This window comes from Centruroides vittatus, unplaced genomic scaffold (assembly GCF_030686945.1).
Source record: "Centruroides vittatus isolate TY-2023 unplaced genomic scaffold, ASM3068694v2 scaffold_386, whole genome shotgun sequence".
NCBI classification, from domain to species: Eukaryota; Metazoa; Arthropoda; class Arachnida; order Scorpiones; family Buthidae; genus Centruroides; species Centruroides vittatus.
In genome coordinates this window covers 1,033,143-1,060,264 of record NW_027122706.1, presented here as the reverse complement: position 1 = coordinate 1,060,264, position 27,122 = coordinate 1,033,143, and the positions used below count along the sequence as shown (strand labels likewise).

Below are 27,122 nucleotides of genomic sequence, written 5' to 3'. Positions count from 1 at the left end.
TGTTTCTTTGTGAAGAAGTCGTCTAATGTCGTTTGCCTTTTCCTGTTTCGTTCAGCAAGACATCGCATCCACGACACTTCGTCTTACCTTTGAACTTCTATCAAAATTGAAATCATTTTGTATAAACTGATCTATTATTTCCGTTATAGTGGCTAAACTTTTTTTTTAGAAAATCCGTTGAAAGTTCCTTTTGTTCATCATCTTCAGAAATGCTAATTTCGTCATCTTCATGCACCTGTTGTTCTACTAATTCTTTAAGATCGTCGTTGGAAAAACTTTCTCCAGTTGTAACTTGGAATAATTCTTCAATATCCTGCGCATTTATATTATCCAACCCTGTTTCATTAGCTAGCTCGACAATTTTGTCAACATCAACAATGGATTCTTTTGTGTTAACATCTTTGCTTAGCTCTGGCCATACATTCTTCCATACTCCTTTCAAACATTTCTCGGTCACCTCATTTCAGGAAAGATTGATGTTGTCTACAGCATCCATGATATAGTTTCAATAGTTTTTCCAAAAATCTCTAATGGATTGTTTATCTGCTCCATCTGTTTTATCAGTCAGTTGTCGGAATGTCTGCTGCAGATAATAAGCTTTAAAATTTGATATTACGTCTTGATCCATTGGTTGGATTAACGAAGTTGTATTTGGCGGCAGGAAAACAACTTCTACTGGAATGCATGTTGTTAAACCAGACAAATGCGTTGGATGGCTTGGAGCATTATCGATCAAAAGTAGAGCTTTTGGTTCTAGCTTTTTAAATTCACAGTATCGTTTAACAGACGAGCAAAAATGTTCGGTAAACCAATTCTGGAAAATTTTCATAGTGATCCAAGATCTTTTACTGGACTCCCAAATTACTGGTAAAGATGATTTTGAAATTCCCTCATTACTCTTGGGGTTTTGGAATGATAAACAAGTAGTGGTTTTAATTTAAAGTCTCCATTAGCGTTACCACCCAGTAGAAGTGTTAAACGATCTTTTGTAGCTTTAAATCCTGATGCTCGCTTTTCTTCACGTGATAAAAATGTACGTTTTGGCATTCTCTTACAGAAAAGGCCCGTTTCATCCACATTGAAAACTAATTCAGGAGGATAATTCCCTCGTTCAATGATTGCTCTTAATGTTGCTGGAAATACTGCAGCTGCTTTTGTATCTCCACTTGCTGCTTCTCCGGTAACCTGTATGTTATGAAGATTGTTTCATTTTTTAAATCGATTAAACCACCCACGACTAGCTACAAAATTTTCACTCACGTCGCCTTTTTCATTCTGAATATGGTGGTTTAAAATTTTTCTTGCTTTTTCCATTACAATTGCTTGACTTAATGGTATATTGCGTTCAACTTCATCGTCAATCCAGATGAAAAGTCGTTTTTCCATTTCCTCAAACACATTGCTTCTGGTACGAGTAATTTTTGTTACCGAAGTCATTGTGGTTGTAGTTGCTGATGATACGATTTTTTCTTTATTTTTTAAAATTGTCCATATTGTTGAAGTTGACAAATTTAATGCAGTGCTGATATTAGATTGCTGTTCACCTGCATCTAATTGTCTGAGCACCAGCATTTTAGTTTCCAGCAAAGTGCCTTTTCTTGTCGCTTTACTTTCTTTTTCTTTGCAATCACCCATTGTATAAACTAAAACAATGTCGTATTTATCACAATAAAATAAAATAATATGTTTATATCTTTATACACACAGTAAAGTTGATGACCGATCATAAATCAACTGTGACGCAGCAAACATGCGTTCAGGGAATCCCAACGCTGCGTGCAATTTCAGGGAATCCCACGCAGGGAATACCGCATAATACCAAAACAGCGTTAAGCGGAGCAGCATTAAGCAGGGTCTTAATGTATTATACTCTGTTAAAGCATTTAGTGAAAAGATTTCACAAAAGAAAATATGCATTTTAAAAATAAAATGATCTTTGCAATTGTTCTTAGAAAGACTTCATGAGTGACAAAAGTTTACAGATTTGATAATGACATGCAACAATGAAAGAAAGTTTTCACAATTTAGTCAAAACTTTTCACAAAATACAGAAAATTACACAGATAAAGGCAACAGATTTCACAAATTAAGGAAAACTTTTCAATAAATTTAAGACAAACTACATTATTATTATGGTTTAAATAATATTACTTCTGATTTTAATTTGGAATATATGCTAATGATCATGTATAATATAACATACTCTTTCATTTATCAATCTCAGATCGAAAGTTATAATAGGTTACTAATTTTCTTCAGCTTGTTTCATGTTATGTTGGCTTCCTTCAAATATCTGCAAATTAAACTTAAATTTTTCCTTATAATATAATCAAACCTCTTCTTGATGCCATCAGCAGTTAAGGAATTAACCACCTCTATGATTTCATGCAGTACAGAAGACATCATCTCTCTGTTTATCCTTTTCCTGCCATGCTTTTTTAAAAACAATTTTCTTCTTGGATGTTATCAAAACTTGTTTCACTCCTTTCAAATTGGCACGTATATTTTTATAGTGCTCTTGCTTACTCCTATTAAAGAAGAGATATCTTCAGGAGAGCCTTTATTTTGATACATCATGAGAAGAATCTTAATTTCATTACAGTTTCTGCAGAATCTTAAAATGAAGAATTCATCTGTCTATCCATATATATAAAACACTAGCACTTTCAAGCCTATCTTACATCATTCGATCTTTCATTTTTATTTGTAGTGTCAAGTGCAATATGATAATTATACAAAATAAGAAAAACAATGAAACAAAAACAAAACAACTGAACTAAATTGTAAAATATTATTATTAAAATCATGCTAATAAGTTTGTCTTAAATTTATTAAAAGTTTTCTTTAATTTATGAAATCTGTCAACCCTACTCTGCATGATATCACAGGTTTTGTGAAAAATTCTGACTAAATTGCAAAAACTTTTCTTTCATTTCATTACTGCATGTCATTTGTGAATTCCTGCCTAATCAACAATCAAGAAATTTTTGTGAGAATAATTGCAAAGATATTCTTATTTTTCAAATGCAATAATTTTCTTTTGTGAAATCATTTTTGCTAGATGCTGCATCAAGATGTAAATAAAAAAAGTTTATCTTTACCCTTAATACTACTTCTAATTCTACTATTATGATTCGGTGAATGCTTGAAGTGGTAAGTTTTAAATTAGCTCTTAATTTAATTTATAAGTAAAGATGTATTTGATAGTATTACATCAAATTAAAAAGGTGAAATCATTCAAAGAAAACAAATTTCCTTTTCCAACTTATTATTTTATTTCACTTTTATATTTTTTAAGATTTTATTTACAGAATTGCTTTTGCAGATAAAATTATGAGATAATAACTTTAAATTCAAAATAAATTTTAATCTAGGCCTACTTATTACTTGAATAACATTTTATTTTCATAATTTTTAGAATGAAAATTCTCAATTAACAAAACAACTGAGCATTATTGAATGTTCTACTAATTTAGCGTCCTAACATTTTCATAAATCATCATTAAGCGATCATATTTGCTTATTAAAAGGATTTGTTTATGATTAAAAATATAGAAAATAGTACTATCATCATCATTAGATTATTTCAAAACCTTAACTTACAAATACTGATATTAAACTGACTTTTTTGTCCATTTCCAGCACTTCTGATATAAATAAAAAGCAAATGTTTTCAGCCTCTTTCAGGGCCAGCATCAGGCTTTTAACTGAAGAGTTCTTAGCCAAACTTTTCAATTTGGAACATTTTTGAAAGATGTTCTAAAACAAGTGCCATTTAAATTAACTAACCATCCAAAAGTGCTTGTATATAATCCTATACATGGAAATATGTTTTAGGAACATATGTGACCATAGGGCCGGTATCTCTTTGATACCACGTCAGGATGACACCACTGTACCTTTAGATTGATACAGAAAATCAATTGCGCGAGCGGTTACGTATGGGTTAGACCCGGAATGAAGCGAGTGGAGAGGATGACGGAAAGAACGCACCCAGAGATTTATATATAAAAATATACCCGTTTATTTTTTCCATAGGACTAATTAGGTACAAACGATTACTTTACAGGCGATGATAAGTTACATGACGCGCGATCCGCGAACATAAATTCTACGCGGATTAGAGAGAGAGAGAGAGAGCTTACAAATATTCGCGTGTAGGATAAATACCTTAAGATATGTAGTCGGATGTCAATGTAATAATCGATGATATCCTTATAGACCGTTGTAGGCGTTCGGACTAAGAATAGATGATCTTGTAGTAGATCGTCAGTAACGACTCTGTCCACTAACAGGTAATAGTTGTTCAGATAGGAAGTGTAACGATGACAGTTCGGCTTGAATATAGATGATGAGGGAGGATCGGCGGCGACAGGTAACTATCCTTTTGAGCGCACAAACACATGGTCAGTAACAACTTCTCCGTCTTACTCATCGTGCTCCCTTTTTATATGGGGAGGGAGTTTGCAGGCCCTTCTTTGATTTCGTCAGAAGAGATGATCTTGGACCAATAAAATTATTGGTGACGTAGTCGTGTCACCGAAATTTGACTCATCTTAACAAGGAACTCAACTCGTGGGAATCGAGTTTAAACTGTTCTTATCAACAGAATTTATCAGTTGATTTCCCGTTTAACTAACCCTTTTTGGTCTATTTCGTTCCGTTTTTGTATAAAATGTAGAGGTTGTATAAAATATAGTTAAAAGATTATAAAGGTACATATAAATGATAAAGTTCACAATATCCCAATCGTCACACACATATATATATGAAAGCAGTTGTATGTTCAGCAATATTTTAAAATTTATTTTGTATGAGCCATAATTTATAATTTTCTGTGATAATTTATTGTAAAATGTTAAATTTGTTAAGTGTTTGGACATTAATGATGTAATTGAAAAAATGAACAGTTAGTTAATTTAAATGGAACTTATTCCAGAATGTCTTTCAAAACTGTTCCAAATTGGAAAGTTCCGCTAAAAACTCTTTGATAAAAAGCCTGATACTGGCCCCCAAAAGAGGCCAAAAACATTTGCTTCTCGTTTATATCAGAAGTGCTGGAAATGTGCAAAAAGGTCAATTTAATATCAATTTTTAAAAAAGTTTAAGCTTTAAGGATAGTTTTTTTATACTTAGAATTATAAATTGTTATTTCAATAAATAAATTTGATAAATCTGTTTTAAAGATTAATGTAGTCTTTAATAAAAAAAAAATTAAACATTAATATAACTCAAATAATTGTGAATGTTTAATATATTTTTATAAAAATAAATAAGCATTTTTAACATTATAGGTTTGTAAATTTATATTCTAATCATTTTTATTCACAATGATTTAAAATGCATTTGTGTTTCTTTTATGATATCACATCATGACTGAAGTCATAAATTAATACATTATACAATTAAACTATAGTAAAATTGGGGTATTAGTTTTATTTATTAAAAACTTTTTGATGCAGAATTATAAAATTATTTTAAATATGTAAGCTTACCTTAATCAAATCATGTATCCATTAAAATATTGAAATAAACCTACATTAGTAAATGAATAATTTTATTACCTAATTACTTTCAAAATATTTAATTAGAAATATAATAAATTTATGAAATAAGAGATTTAATATTAAAGTTATCAAATATAACTTTATACTATAACAATAATTTTAAATAAAAATTTTAAAAAAAGGCCTAGATTAAAATGTATTTGAATTTCAAAGAAAAACATTGATTAATTGTGGTTTTAATTAAAGATTAAAAATAATTGTTCTATACAATTAACCCATGCAGAATTAAATTGTTTAGCAATAAGGTTCAAGATTTCATAATGCATAATCATTCAGTAAATTCTTTTTAATATGATCCAATAATCATATTTCAAAAAGCAATTTTTGATAAATCTAATTTAAACTACAAAAACTGTACTAATTGTTTGCTATCAAATATATAAAACTGTAATATAATATAAGCAAAACATAAATTTTAACATGTGACAAGCATCATAAACTGGATTATTTTTTGGATTATATTATTCATTAGTCCAAAACTTAGTCCAAGAGATAATCTTGTATTATTTAAATAATTATAAATTAAATTTAATTAATTAGTTTTAGTCCAAATAACATAGTTTATTAATTTATAGTTATAAGTTATATGAAACTGAAAATGCAAATAGAAAAAATATTACAAACACAAAAATACTTAGAGCTCCAAAATGAAGACAGATGAAAAGCATAATACCTTACTATGGATGTAAGTGAAGTTGTTAAAGCTATTCCAAAATAGTACAATAATAAGCTAATTGCAAATGTAACAGATATAAGGCTGGTTCATACTTTGCGAGATGGAAAGAGAAGAGAAAACGACACTAAACAGGTTTTGTTCAACTAGTAATATGTGGAAAAAAAACCACACGTTACTAGTGACTTTTGTTCTCTTTTGGTTAGAAAAAAGTTAATAGTTCTACTCTAATCTCTGTTGGTAGCCCACAATCCTTTGCATTTTTCAACACAGATACTGATAAAATTAAAATGATTAGAGCTAACTAGAAAATTATCTTCAATGAAACACATTTTATGTTAACAAATCTGAATAGCTATTATCTTGACATCTGTACACACATTTAAAACTTGCATAGAATATTGAAAATTCACTTCAAGATTATCTTCTTTAATTTCATTTATAAGATTATAATACTCTCTGTTCTCTTTTCTTTTCAAATTAATTAACCCATAAGCTCTTCTTTTTAAAGGCTTTTACAACTTGGGTAAGCTTTCAAAGCTTCACTTTAAATTGCAAACTGAAAACACATGAATGTTTCTCTTTTGTTCTTTTGAAGTACGAACATTTAAGGACAGAGAATAATAGAAAAGAGACATTCTCTTTGCTTTTCCATTATCATTAAGTATGAACTGTTCTAAAAGCAATTAATTTTCTAGATTTTGTTTGTGCAACTTTATGAAATTTGAATAAACAATTTAAAAATTAGACAATTACACATTTGATTGATGCACATATGCTTACTAAAAATCCTCAATTTAATAATTTAAGTTGGCTAGTGTAACTGAATTTAGTTGTCTAAATAGTTACCATTTACAACAATATCTTCCTGATAAATTCCTTCAATTTACAATATTTAGTTAGTAAATACAAATCTAATTACAATTGTAAGTAAGAATAACAGTAAAAAAAAATGAGTTGAATAAAAAATGGGAAAAAGATTAATTCACTAAAATATTAAAAATTATTGCAATTTGTTAGTTATAAAACTACTAACCCAGTTTTAATTGGTTCTTCATATTGTATTCCTTTGGCTAATTCTGCTACTCCCATCAATGCTAATTGAAAAGAAAATCATTTTTTATTAGTTATTAAAATTAAGAAAATAATTTTATTTTTTAACTCAATACTCAAGTAAAAAAAATCAATGAAAATGTGAAATTAATTTGAATTTTTCATATTATGTTATAAAAACTCAGAAACATTTCAAACATAAGATAAATTCCTTTAATCAAACATTGAAAACATAAAACTAGGAAGTATAAGACAATACCCTCATAACCGGAAAACTGTTTTTTCATCTTTAATGCAGTTTAAAATTTTAATTGTCAAAAACTTTAAATTTACTTTTTTTTTTAATTAAAATAACAGTATTACATGTTCCTAAGAAGTTGAATCAGAATTTTATGCTTTCAATGTTGCTGTTATTTAATATTAACAATTGGATTACAAGTTTTAGATAATTAACTTATTTAACAAAGGTCTGGGAATGTTTTCTCAAAGATTACCAGCACCTATCATCTAACACTTATCTTTTTTGTTCTTGATGTTTAAGTAAAAAATAACCTGTTGTAAATAAAATACAGTCAAACTTCCATATTATTGATACAAACTTCTATATAGCGAATTTCTCTGTATAATGAATTTTTGCATGGTGCACTGCTCTTTCAGCCAAAAATAAATGTAAAATTGTCTCTAAATAACAAAGTTCAATTTCTACACAATGAAATTTTTTTAATTTGAAAGGACTATCAATCATTAAAAGTTGATTACTCCATCTTGGTTGAATTTGAATTTAGGTTCAATTTCAGGTATCAACCTGTAAACCTCTGTAAAACCATGGTACAGGTACAAGAAATACCATTAACTTTTAAAACCATCATGTAATCTGCCCCATGTGGCTACCAGTTGTAAAGAAAGCAGAGAGAGATTATTTTCAACAAGAGCATTTGGATCTAAATAATTTACAATTAACAAATATTTTAGGGTTACAGTATTTCTTAGTAATACTGTAACTTATAGTTCACATGTTTATATTGAAAAAGAAAAAAAATTACTGTACTGTATAAGTTTCTTGATTACCTGGAATGTATCCCTATTCAATTCACAATACAGTACAGTACTGTACAGTATAATGGATTAATTTTGTGCAGATTTTATTTATGCTGTTTCCTCTGGAAATGCATCCTTGTAGTAAAATCAGGACAGCTTGTACAATGAAAATTGATGTTGGTAACGTTTTTTGTGTACAGTATAGTATTTAACTGAGAAAGCAGTCTTACTTGTGCAGGCGGCTGAGATTAGTCATACCTAAATTGTTTTATACAAAGTTCAAAGAAACTTTCGTAAATTTGTCTATCAGAGTTCTCAGAAACATTCAAATTGAAAAGTTGCATTTCACTTTCTATTTTATCTTCAGCTTCGAGTGTGGATAGTTCCATACTATAGTACAAAAATGTCAAAGCAAAAGTGTTCAAGTATTACTAAAAAAATTAATGTATTGTGGAAAGTTGATAAAAGCTCAAAAAAGAAAGACATTGCAGCAAAGTTTGGAATTTCTGTGAGTAGTTTATCAACCATAATAAAAAAATTTCAAATCAATTTTGAAATTAGCTGATGATACAAGACCTACAGCAAAATGTGCTAGAATCTGTGTTTACATTGATGTAGATGAAGTAGTTTTAATGCTCTTAATAAGTGTGAAGCTTATTACAAAGAGTGAACATTTTTAATTGTTCTCAAAAAATTACAAATTTTTTTTAACGAAAATGTAGTTAAACTAAGCTGTAAGTATTTTAACACAAATGTAAACTTATAAATTAAAATTACATTTATATTAATTTAAATTATGTAAAATAATAAGAAAATTATGTTAAAATAATACTTTATTTACCAAAAAGTGCAATTTCTATATAAAAAAATTTTCCAACAGCAAAATTTTTTTCAAGATTTAGCAACTTTGTTAAATAGAAGTTTGACTGTACAAGAAAAAAAATAACAACTTAAATATTTTTTTTTGAAAAATAATAATCTATTAATTTGAAATTATAATTGCCATCATCATTAAATATAAAAAAAATTTATCATCATTGCTTTCAAAAATTACATTTTAAAGCAATATCTTATATACAGTCGACACCACATAAGTCGACACCTGGATAACTCGTCACCGTAGGTTAATTAGTCAGATTTCTGTGGTCCCGGTCGACTTACATAGGCAATAATGTTATTAACGTTAAAAAAACTCAATTTACTCAACATCGTTTAACTCGTCACCACTGGATAAATCAACATACTTTTTCTGTTTCACACTTTTTTGACGTCTGATAAGTCGACTCACCTACTGAAAAATGAGTTCACACCACAGCTTATTGTACAGCGTGAACTCATTTTTCAGGAGGTGAGTCGACTTATCAGACATCAAAAAAGTGTGAAACAGAAAAAGTATGTTGATTTATCCAGTGGTGACGAGTTAAACGATGTTGAGTAAACCAAGTTTTTTAAGGTTAATAACATTAATGCCTATGTAAGTCGGCCGGGACCACAGAAATCTGACTAATTAACCTACGGTGACGAGTTAGCCAGGTGTCGACTTATGTGGTGTCGACTGTATATACATAAAATCTTTATTTTGAGATAAGTAAATATGATAAAAAATATAATAATAATAAAATACAAAAACAAAAAACATCAGTATGTATTTAGCTGAAGGCTTTACATTTCATAATGGTTTTTGCTATATTTGTAATTTTAGATTTATGAAATTCATATTTGATATAAACTGAAGAAGAAAAAAATATTACTATAGCCATTTGCTAGCCCGATAATTCGGCAGTTGTTGATTATTTATGATTATTTTATTATTTATAGCTTTTACTGAAACACTAATATAATAAGAAATGTTAGATTTCAAACAGAAACAAAAATTCACTGTTCAGAAAGAAACTTAGTAATAGAGTTTAATGGAAAAAAAACAGCAGTATTTATATTACTGAAAGAGAAATATTGATAATATATTATATTATATATATATACACTTGTTTATTAGACTCCATCTGCATTGATGCACCAACACAAATATCATTAATAAGATCCATATGGCTCATAGACAGTCACAAGTTATAAAAAAAAGTGAAAAAACCATTTAGAAAAACTATTAAATAATGTTTATTGAAAAATTGATTGAAAATATATACAGCCAGCCTGTGAGAAATAGTATTTTTAACAGATTAACAATAAAGTTGATTTTACAGATGTAATCACTTACATTAACAACATTGGTTGGTTTATTTTCTGATTTTATAATGAAATAAACAAAACATAATTATTTGAATGTTTTATGACATATTTATGTTATTTACTTATTTTAAAGTTAATTATTCCAAAATGAATATATATTTTTAATGATCCAAGTGCATAATTCTATTTTTTCCTACAAAAAACATTACTTTCATTAAAGTAGAAGAAATATATGTACAGTCAAACCTGTTTTTATGCGCTCTTTTTATGTGCGATTTTTATTTGTGCGATTGTTTTTGCTTTTATACTAATTAAAGTTATTATATTTAATGTTCAATTTTAGTAATTTTTAATGTATTTAAAAATTATGTTTCCTAATATGTTTGTCTAATCTGTTACAAATTATAGTTCACCAATGTTTAATGTCAAATAAACTTAAGACTAATCTCACCTCTTTTCTCAGCAACACTTTCTAAAATTTTTTCTTCTTCCTTTAATTGTTTTTCCAAAGCACTTTCCTTTCTAGCTGTAAACATTAATTTATAAATTTAATTTATATTTTCCAATTTCAATAACAATATATCAAATTTGTTATGAATATAAGGTTAAATCACAGGTTAAAATGAATTAAGAGGAAATAATATTTATCATTATATTAGTAAAACATACACATATATGTATTGTTTCTAGAGATGTAAATCTGAATAATATTAATTCTTTAGATCTATTGATTGTCTTTGATGACAGAGATAAATGAATCCATATTTTTCCTATCTATATAATATTGAAATAAATGAAAACTGTGATATTTGATTTTATAAATCTTCATTTAAAATAAGTTTGTACTTTGATTTATTCATATTGAAAATGAGATTTTGTTTCATATAGCTCATCACAGTTCATATATATAAAATATAAAGTCAAAAATGATTTTCAAATGATATGGACAAAGACAGGATTTTATATTTTTGTGCTTCTGATCTTTCACACCATGCCTGTTCTATTTTCAATATAAATAATCAATATATACATATATTTATAGAATTAGCTATTCATTAGCCATTCAATTTTATTTAAAGATGATAAAACAACTGTAAATGTATAAAAAAGAAAAGGTTTAGTCCTGAAATTGTTACTGTTTTTGACAGACATCAAATTAATGAATTTGAGAAATTATAACAATAATTAATCCTACAAAATTTAAAAAAAATGAAATTGTTCATTATTCATAATGTAAGTAAAAAACTAGAAGAAATAAATCAAAAAGAGAACATTAACAATGTCGTATGTTTTAGGTAAAAATGAAAATAAGATATGGAAACAGAAGTTTTATACAAAATGCAATAGTTCTGTTAAATGTTAAAATTTATAATTATTGTAAGAATCTTTTTACCTATAATATAATTTGTGTGTGATAAATATTTATATTAGATACAGATTTCAAGAAAACAATTAGTGGTTTTAACAAATTTTGAGATGTTCTTATATATAATGATGTTTTTATTATATTTACAAATATATAATTTATTAATTTTTAGCATTTTTAAGTAGAAGTAATGTTAAAATCAATAATATGAAGACACAATGTAATTTTTTACTATCATTTTTTACAACACTATATATTCTATAAACAAGATTATTTGTACTTTAATTCAAAATATTAAGTCATATTTAAGTAATATTATCAGGTAACCAAAAAAGTTTATGTGGTTTTATAAACTTACTAGTTTGAACATTAATTTTGTAGAGTTTGTTGTAAATTACAAGTTAATTTCCATCCTAAATTTAGACTTTCACAGCAATTTGTTTAAAAAATTTTAATTGTGTAGTTGTTTACAATAAATGTGAAAACAGATGTCAAAATGTCACCTTCAAATACAGTTATTTCAGTGTGCTTACTTTATGAATTTAAACTTACGAAAAATGCTGCACAAGCTTCCTGAATTCAGAACAAGGATAGTTAGTAAACAACCCAAAAATGGTATAAAAAAAATTTGTGTTAGAGCTGAATCTCTTGAAGATGCATCCTGTGAAGGATAGCCAACAGTCATTAATGACAAAAAATGAAAAAATGCTATTGAGTCAGATTCAGAGACTGAGAGAGTTCAAAAACAGCCAGCATTGATTAATTACAAAAGTATTGTGTTTCTTCAAGGTAATACAAAATTTCAACTTTAGGAGTGATTTTCAGGAAAAGTTCCATATTCTTCTAGGAAAATTCTGCTCCACCATCCATATTCACCAGAGCTCTCACCATCTGATTTTCACCTTTTCTTGTTGCTTGACAATTGTGTGTAACCAAGAATTTCAAAATCAAGAGGGATTAGAAAAGAAGTTGAATGAGTTTTTGTTTCCAAATTTTATAAGAGGAAAATTTATAAACTTATTTCTCATTGAGTAAAATTATCAATTGTGAAAGTGAATATTTTATTCTGAAAAATAAGCTTGTTTTTTGTCTCAAAAAACCATACAAACTTTTCGGTTACCCAATTAAAATTTTGATTGTTCAGTTGGTAAACAATTGATTAGTTCAGTTGTAATGCTGTGCAAATATTCAATAATTAACAAAATCAGTAGTAAACTGGTGTGTATACTAGTGATGTAATTTTGCTAAATAAACCTAAATCAGTAAATTTATAACATCACAATTATATAAAATAATAATTTTATAAACTGTCTCACCTTCAGCTTTCTTTTTTAATTCATTATGTTGGTCTAATAAGCTAATATTAGACTTTCTACCATACTGATCATCATCAATTTCTTCTTCTATCGCACTGTTTGATTTACTTTCTTCCTCTTGTAAAGTTAGATTTAAACGGCCAAGTGTATGCAGCTATATTAATATATTCAAAAATATAACATTTTTTATAAACACCTAAAATACTTTATAAGCTATTATTAAATATTTGAATATCTAATTAGAAATTAAAAATTTGCATTAATTTTTTTGCTCAATTACCATATTAACAATAGTTCTAAAGTATATAAGCACCTAATATCATTTAATAAATTTCAGTTTAGGAATTTAAAAGTTTTCAAAATCTTTAATAAAATAATAAATATAAAATAAAAATGATTTTTATTAAACAATTCTTTTGTAAATTATTTAAAATTTATATGGTAAATATTGACTATTAACTGTGAAAGTCAAAAAACAATTTTAAAAATATATTAAAAACTGTAGTCACTTTAAATTCACAACTTTACAATCATTTTATATAATTCCAAACCATAGTATTGAACAACAGTTCACAAATATATAATAAGATAAAAATAAAAAATATTAAAAGTTGAGCATAAACATCAGTCATGATTAAAATTAATTAAATTTATAATTTATACTTTGTCATAATTCATTTTTTTTATAAGAGTGTATTATTAATTCAATTCAAATTTTATGCTAGCTTAAAGAATTTTGTTATTAATATATTAATCAATAAATAAGATGTTTAGAAAGTCTTTTTGGAATTGAATAGCTTTAGAGAAATTCACTTGAAAATATGTATATAATGAATCAATGGTACTGAATTCGAAATGTTCATCATAGTGCTTTAGACTTAATTTTTGGAGATCAAACAATTTCTGAGTTCTTAATTCTTGAAGGCAAAAGAAACATTTAAAATAACGTTGTAAAATAATCATTGTGCATAAATAACTTTTTCTTTTCAAATTTATAAAAATATCATCATCATTTATTTTCTGTAGCAAACTAATAATCAGTACAGCTGATGCACCAAAACACAAAACATCAATTATACTTTTATATTTTCTCTTATTTTCTAATTGTCATTTGATACTGCATATTGGTCTTTAAGATCTTTTAACTCTTAATATTTCATATCATTGATACTTAGAAACAAAATACTATAGATGACATCTGAAAACACTACACAAATACAACAATCATATACAGTGGGTGATCGGTTAATGAACAAATTGAATAACAAACACTTTTGCGAAAGATTTTTATGTTTGGACAGTAAACACATGTTCAGATAATGAACACCTTACAGAACAAACACAAGAAGAAGCGACATAAAATAATGAATACCAATTGGTCCTCCTTTGTCTTCAGGCAACAATTTGAAACTTTTAAGAGCGCAGGAGATATCGACATCAACCCTGAATTCAGTATATACTGATCGGATAGTATTCCTCCAAACTTTGAAGCTCTCTCTTGTAATTCCAGCCTTTTATTTTTCTGACAGAAACAATTCTTTTTTTTAGTATTTGCAAAACTGTCGGGTGGATACTTGTTAAGTTTTGCGTTGGTTTTTATTTTCGAAAGGTGAGAGTATAATAGCAAAGGTAGAGAGTGGGCAGAAGATGTTTGATGTTGCTGGGCAGTATGGCTTGAACAGGTCTGCCACAGTTCAATCTTATCTAAGAAAGATACTGTATAATGAAGAAGACTCAAGCAGCTAAAGGAGTAACAAAAATCACATCTGAGAAATAAAGAACATTGAAGAGCTCATAATGGAACCTGAAACTGATCTGACTACAGAAGAATGCCAAGAACTCTTGAATGAAGAACACCAAGAAACTTGGCAAGATATGTTTTCTTCTGAAAAAGAGGATTAATGCCAATATCTGCTATTAAACATCTTTTGAAGAAGTGGGAGGATGTCAGAACAACAGTCTTAGAATGGCATCCAAAACAGGTTGAGGTTAATAGGTTTAGAATCTCTACAATTACAATGCTATTAATTACCAAAAAATCCTGAAGAAGAGAGAAAAGCAATCGACATTGGACAGATTCTTTAATCCCCACAAACAGAAAAAACATGACTAACAAAAATGCAAGACTGTATATACATATGTATTTTTATTATTACATAAACAGTAAATAAACATAGTAAGAAAGTATCTACTTTTTATTTTTTGGAGTCTCCAAAACAAATTAATAAAATTCCCATAAAAACCTATGATAAACTGATAATTGGTTAACAAAAAATTCAGATAGCGAACAAAGTCTTGGAATGGATTATGTACGTTAACCGATCACCCACTGTATATATTTTATGCTTTTAAAGAGAAAAGCAGATAATTATTTTTCAAAGTTTTTCAGTTAGAAGATTGAGAATTGTTGAAGCATTACTGATTTTATTCTACAACACTAATTTGAATTTTTCTGTAGTCCTCAATGGTTAGTGTTAGATTGTTTGATTCCAAAATTTGGATCAAGATAATTTTAATTATTAATAAATTTGGCACCATCAATTATAATTTCAACATTTAATATTTTAACTAGTAGTTAAATCACAACAAGAGTTTTAGAAGACTATATTAATTTTTAGAAATAAATAAACAAATCTTTTTAAGTTACAAAGAATTATTTTTAATAATGAGTGAATTCTTAATATTTACTTTTGTTTTTATAAAACAAAATAGTACATATGTATTTGAATAATAAATTAATTAAACCAACTTGCTGTTTTCTTCTTTCTTTAAGTGGTACGTAGGGAACATAATCATCATCACTTTCACTTTCACTTTCACTTTCTTCTCTTCTATATCTCTAAATTAAGTAAATAAAAATATCAATAAATAAATTTTATTTAAAGCATTAAATTAACTCATTTTAAACTCTTTCTGCCCTGTGAGCACTAAGAGAGCAATTAACTTTATTACAATTTAGTTTATTTCATACTAAAATAACAAAACTAATTAAAATATAAAAACTTCATTCAGATTTAATTTTTCATTTAAATATGTTTTTACAGAACTGAAAGATATTAAATATTACAGCTTTTTTCATAAATCTTAGCTATAAAAGTGCACAGTAAACAGGAACCAGCTGATTTACTTAGCAAAAGGAACTGATTGATGAATTTTTTACAAGGATACTGTACATTATCGAAAAGGAGCTTTTGAACTTTTTAAAACTTTCAGAGCCCCACCCAAGTATTGTGCATTGTTTGGTAAGATAAATGAATTGATCTGTAATTAAATTTATAAACTATCAGAGTTAAAAAATGCAATGCTATTATTTATGTTTCTAATTATCTTGTGATGACAATATAACTAAGTTTCTCAAATAAAGCAAATATTTTCTGTTTTGAATTTTGATTACAAAGAGTTTATTTAAAATTTTATATTATTTTGCTATTTGATTGTCAATTATATTAATCTTTCAACTAATTAAGATTTTAGTGATTATGGGTATTTATTAAACTATATTTTTAACTAAAACTGCAAGATTAAGGAAATGTAACCCACAGAATTCAAAGTGATCTTACTCTATTAAATAACAGACTATAACAGATATGTCAAATTTTATTAGTTTAGTCAAATGTAAATCATAAAATTCATTTTTTTTCCTAATTTAACATCTAAAAAATAGGTAGGCAAGGATTCCACATTATCTGAAAATACAACTGAAATTGAAAGTGACTGGTTTTATCATTTTCAGTTCAACTGAGTTTCATCTGAAAGCAAAGTTAAAAATATCTTAATTTTTTCATTTCTGGCAAGCTTTTCAGTTGTGATTTAACCAATAAAAAAGTGTTTGTTAATGACATCAGATCATTCATCAGAAAATTATACTAGTGATATTATTTAACAAATAGCTTAAATTAACTTGATATAGTGTCTCATAATTATCATTTTGTTTTAAACTGATCTATGAAACCTACTTATAATCACACTTCAATTGATTTTTGTATATTTCTCTCACCTGAGATAATATCTTTTAAATATCTTTAAAAACTTAAAAGTTCAGAATACTTAACACATTGAGGCTATTCATTTTGTGAATTAACAGCTAAAAGTTATGCATCTAGTTAATAAAACTCTAAACAGCCACTAAAAATTCATCATAACACAATTAGCAGATTAGTAAATCAATAGAATTTATTAAAAATTTTCTAGTTTGATTACGTAAGAAATTTAAAAACTTTTTTCTAACTATTTATATAAATTTTCCACTGTTTCCCACCTTACATGCAGTAAGAGGGTCTTTTTCATATACATCATGAGTTTGGCTTAGGGTTTGGGAAGTCTCGACATTCTCAAAATCCCAGGACACAAGACAACCCACGATCAAAATCCCGGGACTTCGAGACTTCTCAGAATAAAATTAGAATGGAGTTCATTTTGGTGAGATGTATCAATAAAAAAGCAATTTTAGTAAAAATCAACATTTATTGAACATAAAATCAAATCTTAACATTTATATCGTTAATTAAAGTCTAAACAATTCATATGTTTGATTCTTATAATCATAGATTCATTTTTTGACAGTAAAATCTTATAATTATAAAACCAACTTAGTAATCATACTAATCATCACCTAGTCTCTATTCATTATTATATTATTTATATGATTAAACTAGCAATTAGACTTCTTTTCTGATTTAATAAAATAGGCATTTAAAAAAAATTAGAGCATTTACAGCTTTCTCCGACAATCTGTTTCTGAATTTTGTAATAATGCCTCCGGACAAGGAGAACACTCTCTCGTTTTCAATAGATGTCGGTTTTATTGTGTTTAAAGCTTTATAAAGTAGTTCCAAACTTCCAGTATGTTTTCCGGTTGCTTCAAATAACTGGAACTCCTTTTTTTAATGTTGCTCTTGATCTTTTTGCAAAAATTTCAGGTACATTTTCTTCGATTTTTTTGATTGCCTGTTCCATTTGACTTTGAAATGACTCATCGGGTTCGTTGTGTACTGTAGAGCTACTGGTACTGGGTTCGGCGTCCATTATTTCCAAATCTGGCGTTTATCCAAATGCCAGATTTGGATCCAAACGAGGGATATTTTCAAAAAGTCTGCAATACAGATCTTCCACAAAAGCAATAAGTGCAGTTTTATTCAAATTCGAAGAAAAAAATCCGTATTTTGCGACTGTGAGCTGTGGTGGCCAGTGTGCAAATATTTTAACAAACATATAACCTGTTGTGTTCTTCTTTCTTCTAGACAGGCTTTCAATGTTTCAAAGAACCGCACCGTCAGATTATCATTTGTCATTGTTGACTGAACTTTTTTTCAGTAAAATTTCAATTATTGCTTCAGCTGTGAGAAATGAAGAGTTTTGTCTGCTTAAGGCTTCTACAGCTATCTTGAATGGCTGCAATAAAGTAACGATTGACTGCAAAAAGAAGAAGATTGTCTTCATTCCATTTGTCTAACATGTTTAAATCAATCAACACTTTCTTTATGCAATTTTTAAGCTTCAAAAATTTATAATTTAATTAAGCTTAATTTAATTAAGCTAATTAATTTAATAAAACTAATAAACTTTATTATGACTTTTTGAAAATAAAATTATTACAATACAATTTCGACAAGCGTGTCTCGAGTCTTGACCCGAAAGTCCCAGGACCCGAGACAATTAAATGTAGAAAAAGCCCCGGGACTTCAAGACACAAGACGTCCCAGGACCCAAACCCTGATTTGGCTATACAACCATGAGGAACTGAATGATGAGGATGAAATCTACTATGAAAATTTGGGACAATCTGGACTTGAATACAAGTGTCTCAGAGTGGCAGATCAATACCTTCAGCACTTGCCATATGGTTGTCACTTTCCTGAGTCAAGCTTAGCTTAAGACTTTAATTATTCTCTTATTTTTTTGAGATTCCATACACCAACTTGATACTAGTGAAGGTTTGAAATTTTAAGATACATTAGAATTTATTTTAATGCCAGGATCAGTCATGAAAGCATGCGGTTTTATTATTACCTATGACAGCAACAGAAATTATTCTGTTTCTCCTCGTTTGTACAAGTCATTGGATAGATGCATTGCTGCGGTAAATAATTTTTCCTTCGATATTCCAGATAATTTTTCTATTGTTTTGCGATATTTTAAAGTTAACATGGAAGCATGAGTAAAGTTTACAAATCTAAAAAAACTTTCATGTAAAATTTACAAATCTAAAAAATTATTTTGTAAAAATTAATTTTGTGATTAGTGCTGCTCAAACCTCTACTACTCATATATTTTCTTATGTTATAAATAATGAGCATGTTCTAAGTTTGAAATAAAATTAGTAATCATATAAAATGAATTAATTAAAGTTATCAGTAAACAAAACTCCAATTTTCTCTCACTTTCAATTTGGAAAAAGTAATTGTATCTTTTCTTACCAATTCATTACACACATTTGATTTCACAATCTCCACAAAATTTAAATCATAATTAAAAACATCCCAATACTGCCGATACTGATACTGTATCAACACTTTCCTTCAATACTGAGTACTTTTTATACTCGATACTTTTGGTCCAATACTGATATCAATACTTTTCCTCAGGTATCTAACCTGACATCATTACATTTTTCACAGACAGGGTAAGGTCCACCTGAAACCAGATTTTGCAGCCGAATCAAAACCGAAAATAGGGTAAAATTTCATTTTGGTTAAGTTAAACTTATATAAAACTATCAATGATCAAAAATCAATAAACATTACATCAAATTTCATTTCCAGAATCTGTACATGCTTAGAGTTCTGATTAACTAAATATTTATTTATAAACAGTAAACATTATGCAGTATTTTTGTTTGTTAATCAATTTGGACCATCAGTGATATTTAAAACAAGCTACAAAGTTGTTTACACTGACATTTGTAAACTTTGAACACAATAAAGAACTAAATAAAACAAGAACTTATACTGGAATTATCTTAAACAAAATAAATAACACCTTTAACCATCCAGCAATGAAAAATGTTTAACAAGATAAAAAAATGTTTTCAACTATTTTTTAATGGCATCTTCAGTTGAACCAATATTAAAAAGAACATTAAAATGGAATGTATGAAATACAAATTAAACAGAAACCAAAAATGCGCTTGTGCAGTTCATTCAACTTGTGCCTTCAGATTATCTATAAATAACTTACAAATAACATAAAAAATAAATAAAAATTAAAATGTTTAAAATACTTAAACACAGTGAGTTAAAATACTCAATTTTCCCAACTTAAAGGTAAAAATATATCTATAATTAAAGCAGATAAGTCTCATATGCTTATAATTATTGATAATTCTGAGTTGCAATCAGAGAAGGAAAGAATAGTTTCTACGAATGAATACAAGTTATTACCTGGTGATCCTTTGGAAGAAATAAAAAAGAAATTAAGTAAGTTGATAAAGTTATATAAACATGATCTTTCAAATCAAGAATTTAAAAAATTAGGTAATTTTAATAATGTTCAAACACCTCAACTCAATATTAGATTAAAAACTCATAAAATAGGAAAGCATTGTAGACCATTGGTTGATTTTAGACATACAGTACTGTATAATTTAGAACAATATATTAAAAAGTATTTGCAATGTATATCATACTCTAAATTTAGTGTTAAAAACACTGATCAATTAATTTCAAGATTAGCACGTGGTCACGTTAAAGACTCTTTCAAGTTGGTAAGTTTAGACGTTAAATCTATGTATCCCTCTATACATTTGGAGTTTATAATTGAAAATTTGAATAGACTTAATTTACTGCATTATATTTTGGAATTTATAACTTTTATTTTTAAAAACAACTATTTTGCAGTCTCAAAGAAATATTATCGTCAGAAGGATGGCATAGCAATGGGTTGGGTTGTTGGCCCGAAGTTGGCAGAAATTTGTATGATTCAGATTGATGAAACAATTTTTCAATTAAAAGGTATAGTCTTTTATGCGAGGCACGTCGATGATATACTGATACTATATGATTCTGACATTACTACAGCAAGAAATATTGAAAGTTATGTGAATACATTGAATGATAATATTAAGTTTACCTGTGAAGAGGAGATACATAATGAGATAACATATTTGGATGTGATGATAACGAGACAGAAAGACAAACTGTTATTTCGTAAGTACGAAAAAACCTGCAATATTAATAAAGTAATAAATTATAAATCATATTGCCCCAAAAAAATAAAATGTAATGTATTTGTTATGGAATTACAAAAAATATATGGTAGAACTACCTTACAAAAATATATAGATATGGAACTTGAAAATGTTTATAAAAAATATTTGTTAAATGACTACCCGTGACAAATCATACAAAAATGGCATCATGTTTATATGAATACCAGATATAATGTTAAAGATAAAAAAATAGATAAAGTGTTCATCGATATACCATACATTAAAAATCTGTACGAAAAATATAAATGTTTATTATATAATTATCCAATAAAATTAATAGGAAAACAATGTAATCGATTTGATAAATTTATTTATTTAATTAATAAAGGAAGCACTACAACAACAAAGAATCCCTTGGAGAGTGCTGGTGTTGTCTACAAATTACAATGCAGATGTTCAGACAGAAAAATTTATGTTGGTGAAACAGTAGAAAACTCAGTGTACAATTGAAGGAGCATGAGGCGGCGGTACGTCTTAAATGAATAGAATCTCCTTGGTACCAGCATTGTAATAATAATATGTGTACTATTGACTGTAATAATGTAGAGATACTTTATAAAATAGATAATGTATTTATAAGACGTTTTGTAGAACATTATTGTATTGATAGCTATGCAAATACAATTAATTTGAATACAGGAGTAAGCACTGATGCATGTTGGGATGTATTTGTCGAATATAAAAGCACAAATATTGTTAAACAGAGTAACACTGAGGAGGCTATTTGTAGCGTAATGCATATGGTGATAATTGTTTAATAAAAGGTATTGTTGTTTTTGAGTATTTCCACTTGTCTTGTGTCAACTACAGTAGAGACTCGTAAATCGGAACCCCGGTAATCGGAATCGCCGGTAATTGGCACGATTTTCAGTCGGACTGTGCCATGCTGAATCGAACGTTTTTGATACTAAATTTACTTCTAAAGTATAATTTTCATGTTTTTATATTCTTCAATATATTTATTTTGTTTGTACAAAATGCAGAAATAATTTTTAACGATACGATAGCTTCGATTATTATTATAAAAATTTTCGTTAGGCTTAAAATCGACGAAAATTCAACACAAAGTGACACGCAACGGAGAAAAATTCAACACGAAGCGACACGCAACAGAGAAAAATTTGAACATCGGACAGGTTAATATATTTATTCGTACATAATGGGTAATCGGAACAAATCCCTAATCTGAACAACCCCAGTCCCCAATTGATTCCAATTTTCGGTTCACTACTGTACTTCAAAGTCGGGAAAATTGAGTATTTTAACTCACTGTATTTAAGTATTTTAAACATTTTAATTTTTATTGATTCTAATAACCGATCCCATTGCTTTTATTTATTTTTATAAAAAATAAAGCCACCACCGGGGGAACAAATGTTGATTACATCATATTAAACCGCATTATTATAAAAAGATTTCCTGGCATAGGATAGCCCATCTGCATCCCTATGATCAATGTATCCTTTGCTTATGTGAGCCTTGTGTATCTCTATCTTTTCAAGATGCTTTACCACTTGTTTGGAATTCATGGTTCTAATAATTGAGGCTTGATCCCAATATACCTTGACTTCCTGGTGTTTGGCAAAAGCCGCAAGCACCGTACTATCTATGTTCTTACTCACAGAGTATTTATGTTCATCGAGATCTTTGTTTTAACTGCCGCATAGTTGCACCAACGTAAACAAGGTCAGAGTTGAAACGCTGATCTTTTATAGGTATAGAATATACCCCTGGTAAATTATTTCGCTTTTCTTTTCCCTTATCGTTTCTTAACATCCTATAGATCGTTGGATTACGTCAATACACTATTCGTAGATTATCTCTGTTAGCAACCCTCTTAATTATTTTGTTTAAAAAAGGGAGATAATTAAGAACTACTCTTCTTTCTTGGAACAATAAAGAATTTTTAATGTAAAGACACTGTTTTACGTTTTCATCAATGACTTCTTATCCATCCCTGTCCAACGTATAGTACCCAGAGAGCTCATTAACAGGACTGTAGATCTGAAGTTACTTTTGTGTACCTAAGACATATGAATGTAAACTAAAGTGCTGACTGACACACTGACTTATGAACCAGATAGCAAAAATTCAATTTCCTGGAGTAAGCAACAAAATATTAATTGCTGCTCTGGGGTCCACCCAGCCTTCATTGTAATACATCCCTCTTTTTACACAGTCCATTTTGTATGCAAGTTTAAAATAACACGGTCAACAAAAGAAAACTAATCCTATTTTGATGCGATCAATATTTTACATGGGTAAAACAGTTTATTTGAAAGTTTTTTTAATTTAACTTTTTGTTAAAACTGTTATTGTTAAAAAGTTACATTTTTGTTGAAATCAAGGAGTTAATTTTCTTTAAGCACAGTCCAATACAGTACTATATGTACTATACATCAGAGAATGCTTTATGTTGATTTTTTTGTTTCCTATGCTACCTTGTGTTTACTATATTTACATACAAATAATGTTAACAATAAAAAAGCTCATGTTTGTTTTGTAAATTGCTTATTTTTTCATTCCATTGAAGTCGTGGATCTTATCGAGCATTTCTCTATACTGTACTTTTTACATTTTTTTGCAATTTTTTTACATGGCATTCTTTGGAACAAATCCACTATGAAGAAAGAAAAGATAAGTGTACCTTGTTGGCAGTAAAAACAACATGAAAGGAGACGCGACAGACCGAACAGCGTCGGCCGGCAGATTTCCAGTTTCGATACCCAATACTGGCAGGTATTGATACTTTAAAAGTACTCATGATACCACATTGATACTTTTGTGGTATCAAGACATCCCTAAAGTTAACATCTTTACACATTTATATAACATTTAAATTTTTTGTATTTGTTTGTAAATTATAAGAAATAAACATTAAAAAGCATCAATTTAAATTTATACATAGATATTAATGTATTGTAAGAGTAGATGTCAATCTACATGCATAATGTGCAATATGTAATTTTAAATAAATCAAAATTGCTTAAATAACATTAATTTTTCAATTGATAATTTCATCTTTCAGCCAGGCACAATAAATACAAGTAGAAGTTACTTTTGGGTAATTTGTACATATATACATACGTATAAAAACTCATTTTTTTCACTACTGGACCGAGTCGCTCTGCGTCTGGGCTAGTTTTCACCTTGCCCTCGTATATACATACACATTCATCTAAAAGTATCTTCTACTCAAAATATATACAGTATATGTTATTGATATAAAAATTTACGTGCCTAAAGCAAATCTATTGTTAATTTCTCACCTTTCTAACTGGTTCTCCTTCGTTTTCGCACATTTTCAACTCCTTTTATCTAACATCAGACGATCACAACACGTAAAACACATACAATGCGTGCAAAACACGTAGTGCACTCTAACGACGATTTTCTGAATTAAAAATATTTTTGTACTACTTTTTAAATATGTTTTCATATATAATTATTATTTTGTAATCTAAAATTATTTTATAACTTATAAAATAATATTTCAGATAAAAAAACAGCCATAATTATCGGTGATAATGTTAATTTTTTTTTTTACTCTTTCCGCTCTGTGGGCGCATTCTTAGCAAGCCATTATGGGTTCGGTCAGACCTACAATGGAGCAGCCTGATGGTGAGGGACGGAGACCAACATATCTGGATGAACTACCTCTTCAAAAATTCCTGGGTGTCCGACGTCTGAGTTGAGATAGTGTGTGATTTTTATTAGTTTGAAATCACTTGGGGTGCGTTTTTTTATTCATCCGCGTAACTCCACGCGAGCGGCATCCGTTTAAAAATTCCTGCAGAACGCGTTCCTATATTCCGTCTGAGTGCACGCCGTCGCACGGAAAAAAACAGCCGCTTGTAGTATTAGTATACGATGGAAAGCAATCTGACGTCCTCCATGGCTCAGATAGTTTCGTTTCGGATCCATTATGTGGTTTTATGTATGAAAATTTAGAAGTTGTAAAAGTGCAAGATAGTGCACGCGGTGATGTCTTCTTGAATTTTTCTAATGATAGCCGGCATTCTAATTTTTTTCGTGGCTATTTTCAATGCTCTGTCGGCAACCTAATTCATTTTATGTTAAATTTTACAATTGGGATCTTTCTTTTGAGACAAAAGAAGGGTTCCTTTGCATATTTTAAAATCATAGATTCCTCCATCACGATAGTATCGATAGTAAGAGTGCCGCCATCTTTCTTTCTTTCACCGTCGTTCCTAACTGCCTACAAACAGCAGCGCATTCCCGTAGCAGCGGAGACGCAGAGCGACCTCCATTAACGAGCCCACCCTTGCTCAAGGTCCTAGAATATAAGGTTAGCTCATAGAGAAGAAACGCTTCTCATTGGTTGCTTATTTGACGTCATTCCTAGTCGAAAACGAAATATCTTACTATGTCCTTATGGTAAAAACATTACCGATCAGAGGCTTGTAGCTTTAATTACACGCTAATATTTCATTAATTACGATTTATATTTTATTAAATGTAAATAAAAATGGATTATAAATAAGAAAAATCGGGAATATTGAGCAAATCTTCGTAATTTTTACGTGTAAAGTTGAAATTAAAATGCGTTTTTCTAATTTGTAAATGAAATCAATTTTATCTATTTTATGATATTATAACAATAATAGTTTCTTAAAAGATTAATTTTGGTAAATCCTACGTAGGTGATTTATATATAAATGAATTAATTTAATTTATATCATCAAACGACTTCTTTTTTAAAACTAAAAATTATATTGGTCTATTTTTTAATTTTTAATATTCATGTACCAAAAACGATATTATTTACTCATACATATACAAAAATAACTTTATAAAAAGAACAATTTTTTATGTTATAAACATATTATTGATATCAATATATACAAATTGAGTGTTATGTAAAAACAATTAAATCAGTTACAAAATTTTTTAAATATTTTAAATATTTTTTTTTTTTTTTGTATTTTCTCACAATCCATCTTGCTAAATATTGTAATCCATCATTTTTTAATTCTACATTTTCCTGAGATATCTCATATAAATCATCATCATTTACATTGCATAAATTTTCAGATATTCCTTGTTCTTTAGAACTAGACATATCTGAAACTTCTTGCAGTAAATCTGCCTCTTCAAACATTTCATTTATTAAATAATTTTCAACTATCTGATCTTCTGTGTTTAATTTATTTTGCAATATTCCTGGTGATTTGCCTAAAATTATCATTCTTACTCTATATATTACTTCGAGTGGACTAGGATGATCATATAAACCACCTCTAGTTCGAACACGGATCGACTAGGGATGACGTATATCCGGAATCTGGCAGGAAGTGGCTAAATCGGCTGTATGAGCTAACCTTATATTCTAGGACCTTGACCCTTGCTCACTGTAACAGATGTTGCCAAACTAACAAACTATTCCAACAAAACGAATAGAACTAATGTAATTTCTTCGATTGTGGCAAAAAATTTTAAATTAGGCTCCTAAATTGAAGCCTATTCTTCCCATATTTACTCGACATAATGATCAAATTACATATTAATATATAACAAAAAAATAGGCGACAGCATTTTGATACTGCTGAAAGTAAAACACGTCAAACCTCCGGAATTTTTACTCCTGAAATGTAAATTTCATGGAATCAACTTTTCAGGAATTGGCAAGTTCAACTGGAAAATGATGATAATGATTACATTTTCTAACGGCAAGACGAAGAAGGTTCATTTGGAT

General features: G+C 28.3%; 2 protein-coding genes across 2 annotated transcripts in view; one reads left to right on the top strand and one right to left on the bottom strand.

Moving 5' to 3' along the window:
* LOC136988865 (probable ATP-dependent RNA helicase DDX41) overlaps nt 1–24,757 on the bottom strand; it is a 57,541-nt gene extending 32,784 nt beyond the window's left edge. Inside the window, exons 1-5 of the mRNA XM_067286855.1 lie at nt 24,676–24,757; nt 15,950–16,039; nt 13,201–13,354; nt 10,970–11,044; nt 7,277–7,337 (exon numbers count right to left, since the gene is read on the bottom strand). Of these exons, the coding sequence (XP_067142956.1) occupies nt 7,277–7,337; nt 10,970–11,044; nt 13,201–13,354; nt 15,950–16,039; nt 24,676–24,708 (413 nt within the window). The 5' untranslated portion in view covers nt 24,709–24,757. The remainder of the gene's footprint in view (nt 1–7,276; nt 7,338–10,969; nt 11,045–13,200; nt 13,355–15,949; nt 16,040–24,675) is intronic.
* Nucleotides 1–27,122, top strand: part of LOC136988866 (uncharacterized) — a 539,116-nt gene that overhangs the window by 32,723 nt on the left and 479,271 nt on the right. The gene's annotated exons all lie outside the window — the stretch shown is intronic.